The sequence below is a fragment of the Montipora foliosa genome, chromosome 9, assembly GCF_036669935.1.
Source record: "Montipora foliosa isolate CH-2021 chromosome 9, ASM3666993v2, whole genome shotgun sequence".
Taxonomy (NCBI): Eukaryota; Metazoa; Cnidaria; class Anthozoa; order Scleractinia; family Acroporidae; genus Montipora; species Montipora foliosa.
The window spans coordinates 20133859-20141358 of record NC_090877.1 but is presented as its reverse complement, the minus strand read 5'-3'; the positions used below and the strand labels follow the sequence as shown (position 1 = coordinate 20141358).

The following is a 7500-nucleotide window of genomic DNA, read 5'->3' as shown; positions in this document are numbered from 1 at the left end:
TGTCCGAGCCAACGCATCCGACGCTGGCAAAGCATGAGGTGCATGCTGAGGGAGCCTGCTTTCTCCAGCACTGCAGTGTTGGTAATTTTATCCTGCCATGTAATGCCCAGGATACGCCGGAGGCAGCGGAGGTGGAAGCTTCCCAGGCGATTCTCCTGTCTGGCGTATGCGGTCCAGGATTCACTGCTGTACAGCAGGGTACTGAGGACGCACGCCTGATACACTTTGAGCTTGGTGTTTTCAGTCAACTGGTTGCTGCTCCACACTCTCTTATTCAACATCCCCATGACGGCAGCGGCTTTGGCGATGCGCTTGGAGATTTCGGCATCGAGTGACAGGTTGTTGGTAACTGTTGAACCCAGGTACGTGAAGTGGTCAGTAACCTCAAGCTCCTCGTTGTCGATGCTGATCGATGGTGGTGCAGGGACATCCTGGCCCATGACGTTGGTTTTCTTGATGCTGATGGTCAGCCCAAACTGCTTGCAGGCATGGGCGAACCTGTCCATCAGTCGCTGGAGGACTTCTTCTGTGTGTGAGGCCAGGGCAGCATCATCGGCAAACAGCATCTCTCTAATGAGAACTGTGCGGGACCTTGGTCTTGGCTCTCAAGCGGGACAGGTTGAACAGCTTCCCGTCGCTTCTGGTATGCAGATGGATGCCCTCTTCAGACTCACCGAAAGCAAACTTCAGCATCAAGGAAAAAAAGATTCCAAACAGTGTTGGCGCAAGTACACAGCCCTGCTTCACACCGCTTTTGATCGTGAATGGTTCCGATGATGCGCCATCAAAGCTGACAGTGCCCTTCATGTCGTCGTGGAAGGAGGCAGTGATGCTGAGCAACAGAGGGGGGCAACCAATCTTCTTCAGCAGCTGGAACAGGCCCCTTCTGCTCACGAAGTCGAAAGCCTTGGTGAGGTCTATAAATGCCATGGACAGTGGCATTTGTTGCTCGCGGCATTTCTCCTGGAGCTGGCGTACAGAGAAAATCATGTCGACTGTGGACCTCTCTGCCCTGAACCCGCACTGGCAGGGCTTGTTGCCCTGAACCCGCACTGGGACTCTGGGTAGACGCGATCAGCTAGGACCTGTAGACGAGCAAGGACCACACGTGCGAAGACTTTACCAACGATGCTGAGGAGGGATATGCCGCGGTAATTATTACAGTCACTGCGATCGCTCTTGTTCTTATATAATGTGACGATCTTAGCATCTCGCATGTCTTGCGGTACATTGCCTTCTCTCCAACACAGACAGAGAAGCTCGTGGAGTGGCTAAAGCAGGGCTGGTTTCCCACACTTGATGATCTCAGGGGGTATTCCGTCTTCACCTGGAGCTTTACCGCATGACAGAGCGTCAATTGCTTTGCTGAGTTCCTCCAACGTGGGTTGTGCACGTAGCTCCTCTAGCACGGGCAGGTCTTCCAACGCATCGAGTGCTTCCTGGGAGACCAGATTTTCTCTGGAGTACAGCTCAAGGTAGTGTTCAACCCACCTCGTCATCTGTTTGTCTTGGTCTGTTATTACCTCCCCCGTCTTGGATTTCAGGGGTGCGCACTTCTTCACTGGCTTGCCTGTTGCTTGCTTGATGCCCTCATACATGCATCTGATGTTGCCGGTGTCTGAGGCTTGCTGAATGTTCTCCGATAGCTGGAGCCAGTAGTCGTTTGCGCAGCGGCGTGCTGTTTGCTGGGCCTTGCTTCGGGCAGCTTTCAGTGCCAGCAGATTCCTCTGAGATGGCTCGCACTTGTATTCAATCATCGCGCTGCGTTTTGCCCTGATGACAGGCTCCATTTCTGCTATGTTGGCTTCAAACCAGTCCGCTTTCTTACGCTCTTTTTTGCCGTAGGTTTGGACTGCGGCACTGTAGATGGTATTGCGGATGGAGTTCCATCTATCCTCAGCGTCTGTCTGTCAGTGTTTCTTCGAGCCTTACAATGAACTCATCGTTCTTTTGTGAGTAGGCTGTCTTGCTGGTGTTGATGCGAGGCTGGCCCTTCTGCTTGGTGTGGTGGAGCTTCTTTGGTTTCAGCTTTACTTTGGAGGCAATAAGCTATTGGTCGGTGTCGCAGTCAGCGCTGTGGTAGGCTCTTGTGTCGGAGACACTGTTGATGGAGTCTCGCCTAGTGACGACTAGATCCAGCTGGTGCCAGTGTTTTGACCTGGGATGTCTCCAAGATACTTTGTGGCATGCTTTGTTCTGGAAGAAGGTGTTAGTTATGCAAAGGTTGTGGTAACAGCAGAGTTCCAGAAGTCTCTGGCCGTTGTCGTTCATTTTCCCTGTGCCGTGGTGACCTAAGACGTTTGGCCATGCCTCACGATTTGAGCCTACCCTTGTATTGAAGTCGCCTATGACGTAGATATGCTCGGACGCTGGGATGGTGCTGAGTGCAGTATCCAGAGATTCGTAAAAGTGGTCTTTGTTTCCACCGTAGCCAGTAGTGTTGGGGCATAAACACAGATGATGTTAACATGGCCCTCCACTGTTGAGAGACGCAGCTTGAGAATTCTCTCTGTCCCGTCAGTTGGAGGTTCTATCATCTGGAGCAGTGAATTCCTCACGGCAAAGCCCACTCCTTGTTCCCTGGGTTCGTCGGCACTTTTTCCTTGCCAAAAGAAGGTGTAGTGTTCCTCCTTAAGGGATCCATTTTCTGGGAGTCGTGTTTCCTGCAGGGCTGCGATATCGATATTCAATCTGTGCAGCTCGCGATCTATCACTGCTGTCTTGCGAGCATCGTCAATTGCTTGCAGATCCTCAGACAGTCCAGGCCGCATGGTCCGTACATTCCAACTCCCAATCCGGAAAGATGATGTTTTGGTTTTGCTCTTTCGTTGTTTGCCTGGTGCGTGGTTGACGATCTGCTTGTTGAGCTTTGACTCTAAGCTCCAGGCACCCACTGAAGCAGGCAGACCGTGGCGGGTCAGTACCTTACTGTCCGGGGCCTGCCCGGCTTGAGGCGGGCGGTAGCTGACCAGTGGAACTACGATGGTCCCTCCCACCGTCGAGGACAACCCCTAGCGCCCTACTCTACGCCAGTTGAGCATGGACTTATAACTGGTAGACTGCTGTCCTCCGTGTTGTGCTCTCACCGAATGGCGAGACTGGAGTGTCCTCTCCGGGGCGCAAGCCTGGACGAAGTATATGGAGACCTTGTGCTGCCCATTCAACATGGCCCCCCTCTCGGCCGCACCAACTTGGTCCAAGGGAACACAGAGCATTACACCTGGAGCTGGTTTGGCTGCAGGAGCTGCCAGAGGGACGTCGACATCAACAGTCCAACTGCCTTAGGGGCTCCACTCCGGATTTTTCCTCGGGGTTAACTCCCGAAGCCTTTCCCTTGACCGGGTATACCGCAAGGCAGCGGAGGTTTGAAATCAGGGTTTTCCTTCCCCTAGATGGGCTACCCTCCCGGGTTGACGAGCCCCAACTGCCCGAAGCGTCTGGTTTAAAGGCGCCAGATACCCGCCTTCGCCCCTTCTCCCATCAGTAAAAGCAGTTCCGCCGGGCTTAGAGACTAAGCCACACGAGCAGGCTGGGAGCTGGACTTAGCTGTCAGTGGCTCGCTCTAGATGTGGAGCACGCCGTAAGGAGCATTTTAGAAGCACGTGGGAGCTTATCCCCAGTGCCACTCCTGGCTATGACAACCTTGAAACCAGGATAATATACAATGTGTCATATCTTGGTCTTGCCTTCTCAGTATCCCGAATTCCGAAGGCCTTTTTTTTTGGATTTTTTTTCCTGGCCTTTGCTCTGATTATCACCGGTTTCAAAGCTATTGGCGGTTTGGTTTTGACGGCTAGTTGCTGTTTCGTGGGCACTATAGCTACAATAAATAGATATATGGTGCGGTTCACCGGGAATTATTCTTATTCATTTCGTAAACATCTCACGTTACCATTTGTGAAATGACCAAAAAGAAAATATAAAGCGTCATTTAAGCCTGATTTAATCAGCAATAACTTGAACAAAACATATCGAAATGCCAAAATGTTGCCAATTCTTCGAGTTTCTGTGAAAGGAATGAAACCACGTGTATAAAATTGCATTTATTGCGCCTCGATCCTTTTCAGACAATCGTGGTCAAAAGTTGTTGGTAAGGTTGCGGGCATCAGTTCACTTCACACTTAATTCGATTTTTTAAACTATTGGCTGACGTATTTGGGAAATACCATGCTCTTGTGGCCCCCCTTCCCCATATTCAATGTTGGAGTTCTTCAGGTAAGAAAAGTCACCATTTTTTTCCCTTGAAAACCCAACATTGAAAAGGGGGAGGGGGGTATCTGTAAAATGAAGCTACCTTCCCAACACTTTTGTCCATGATTGTAGCTAGCTGTCCTGAGTTTCTTAAATAAAATGTAGCAGTTTTTTCTACCTTATCCCCTGCTCTGCCTAAACCAGGCGAAATAATCCGAATGATGTGTATCTTGTCTGCTTTGTAGTGAAGCTGAAAAATTTCATTTGTTGAATTCAGTTTTTTGAATAACATGAATTTATTTGCAGAATAAAAATTTTCGCTCCCTTATTACTGTCTTTGATCTGCACAATTTTGGAATCTTCATTAAGAATCTGGTTTTCTGTAATTACATGAAAAGCAAAGTATGTAACGCAACAAACGAGCAACTATTCTGTTGCTCTAATCTGCCCATGCATTGACCTTTTCGCCGGGGCCCCGGGAGCGATGGCGGTTGATCCCGGCTAAATTTAATAAAGGGATGCCACTCTGCCTTTTCTTTGCAAGAGAAGCCTTCCTAATGAAGCGCAAAAGCCAACAAAAAGAAAACAATAATAACAGGAAGAAATAGGATGTTCGCCGCGGAGTTTACTATTTTTCTGTTGTTTTTTTTCTTTCGTTTTTTTTTGTTTCTTTGTGTGAGTGTTTTTTGTAATTAGCTGCAAAACTGTCTCGCCAATTACTTGTGCTGGAAAAACGAATCACACTCAATGCTTAGATTATTCGAAATCTCTTATATAAATCATAGATGGACTGCTTAGGAAGCCCCGAAAACTTCAAAGGCGATAGCTACAGTGAAATCGCGCTTCATGATAACTTGACCGTGACCATGCGCATCTGAGTTTTGAATAAATCAATCGAAACTTGTGATTGGCTGTCTTTTAGAAAAAGGGTGCGGTCTGCGCATGGTCAGAGCCAAAACAGTGAACAAAAACAAAAAACAAAAAACAAAGAAACATGCCGTGTTTTGTACCCATCTTCATATATTTACTATGTATACATGAAATCCTTGTTTCGGCATTTTTTGTTTGTTTTTGTTTTAGTTGCCGTGTTGTGGTTTACTGATTTGGAAAAGAAGTTAAAATCCTAACATGGTTGATTTACTTGTGTTCGTGTGTAAGCCTCCGCTATTCTTTTCGATATTTAATGACTAACAAAATGAACCTTTATTTTCAGCTAAATTAAAGCGTGGATTGTCTCGGTTTAACAATAGATTGGCAATGTCAGTACTTGCTCGCTTCCTTCCCACTTTTATCTCTCTTGCAAGAAGAGGCCGAATCTGTGTTGGAAGGGGGAACGTTATATGACTCTGTAACTAGGTTTTCTTTGTTCAATTTAAGGTGAAAATGTTTTTAGGTGTCAATAAGACTGCGGTTGTTCACGTTTCGTGAAATTCGAAAGTCGCGCTTATAATGGTCGGACCATAATTATCCACATGTAAATGAATGAGCTACAATTAAAAGATGACATATATATATATATATATATAGTTGCATATAAACTGGAGAGGAAGACAAAACTTCTCGAAGGTCCAGGAAATTTAATAATATATATATATATATATATATATATATATAATTTAACGGAGAAAGATAGCCTGTAAACTGGAACAACCCGCCTAGATGAGGTCAGTTGTAGTTCAGTGTAAGCTAACTTGCCAGTTGTGTACAAAATACTTCCAAATGATTGCATGGCCTGCTGGATAGGATTGGTCTGTCTTTTTTTGCTTTAATAGTTGATTGATTTTCTAACTTACATAGCTAAATCAGGTCATAAATAGCTTGTTAGCTGTCAAAACGGCCTCGTTAACAGAAACTGCTCGCTTTCGAAGCCATCACACGTTCATTGCCGAGCTGTTTTTAGCTAGCCGGGGTAAGTGGGGTGGATTGTTAGCATTTCAGACTAAAGAATTTTTAATGGTAATTGAACTGACTGGAGTGCAATTTGGTCTGAAATCATACGTGTGATTTTGTTCGATTTGAAATCACAAATATGATTTCAGACCAAAATTGCACGGCACGAAGTTCAATTACCACTTTATTACATCCATTTAGAAATCATACAATCATTATTTATAGCTAAAATACAGAATTACAGTCAGTACCAACGTTTTATTGATCCAGTTGGGAACCAAAGTAGCAAAATTCACCATACAATGGTTTTCTTTGTCTTTCATTTCCCTGCAATTTGATTGGTTACTTTAAACAAGCGTTGCCTGAAATCTGATTGGCTGTTTTGTTTTAGTGTTCCTTTCTCATTGGCTGGGGAAATGGTACGATTTAGAGCAAAAAATAGTGCGATGTCGGAATAAATCGCACTGCTGAGAGCCAATCAGATTGCAAGGATAAGCAGTGATTTCTAAATGGATGTAATAAATATTATAACACAATCATAATCATAATCATCAACAATGAGGATTTTTTTTAAAAACAAGTTTGGTAATCTTTCCTTTAAGGTTCTTGTGCTCATGCTTCATCCAGTAAATCCTTTATCTACTCACTGTATAACATCAATGGCTACGCTCCTGTTAAGCTGCAAGTCAAGTCAGGAGGGCAGAGTCAAGCTATATACAGATGTTCCAGTTACGGACCAACCTTTGGTGGCGCACACGACATCTACATATCAAACAACGCTGCCAGCAACCGAAATTCGTACACATTTTGTGGCCACTCTTACCCCCTTCCCCCAGGGTATTCTTCATCTGGTTATTCCTGTAAATTTTATGCAGGAGGAGGAAGCTACAAGTTTACTCCCACTGATGTCGAGGTATTCTACGAAACAACCACTTCGAAAGAGACGGAAAGATTCTCATCGCTATTCTATTTTTTGTTTAATCAGGTCACCATATTTAGAGTGTTATGGTTTAATGAAAATGTTGACACCCGTCCCGTATGTGTTTTAATATTACAGTAATTACCGACTTAAATAACAAGTCATATCGATTTGATTTGTATTCACGATAACCACAACAAATAATAACAACAATTTATGCATGCAAAAGTATGCAAGGGAACAAAAAAAAAGAAAAAAAATGCTAAGGGTGCGTTCGATTGATGACCAGCCAGTCCAAGCTTGTTCTTCACGATTCGCTTCAATTCTCAGTCTTGACATCAGTTACATACGACATGTAAATGATACATTCACAGTACACTCATCTACCCAGCCATAGTACATTCCGAGGTAAGTACAGACATACTTGACTTGGATGAACTCGCTCAACTAACGATACAGAACATTCAAGCAAAACGTTTTTTACAAGAAAGCTAGAAAGA

General features: G+C 45.2%; 1 protein-coding gene across 1 annotated transcript in view; it reads left to right on the top strand.

The window, feature by feature from the left end:
- LOC137970754 (uncharacterized) overlaps window positions 1-7500 on the top strand; it is an 82847-nt gene that overhangs the window by 41134 nt on the left and 34213 nt on the right. Inside the window, exon 4 of the mRNA XM_068817315.1 lies at window positions 6684-7066. Within this exon, the coding sequence (XP_068673416.1) occupies window positions 6684-7066 (383 nt within the window). The remainder of the gene's footprint in view (window positions 1-6683; window positions 7067-7500) is intronic.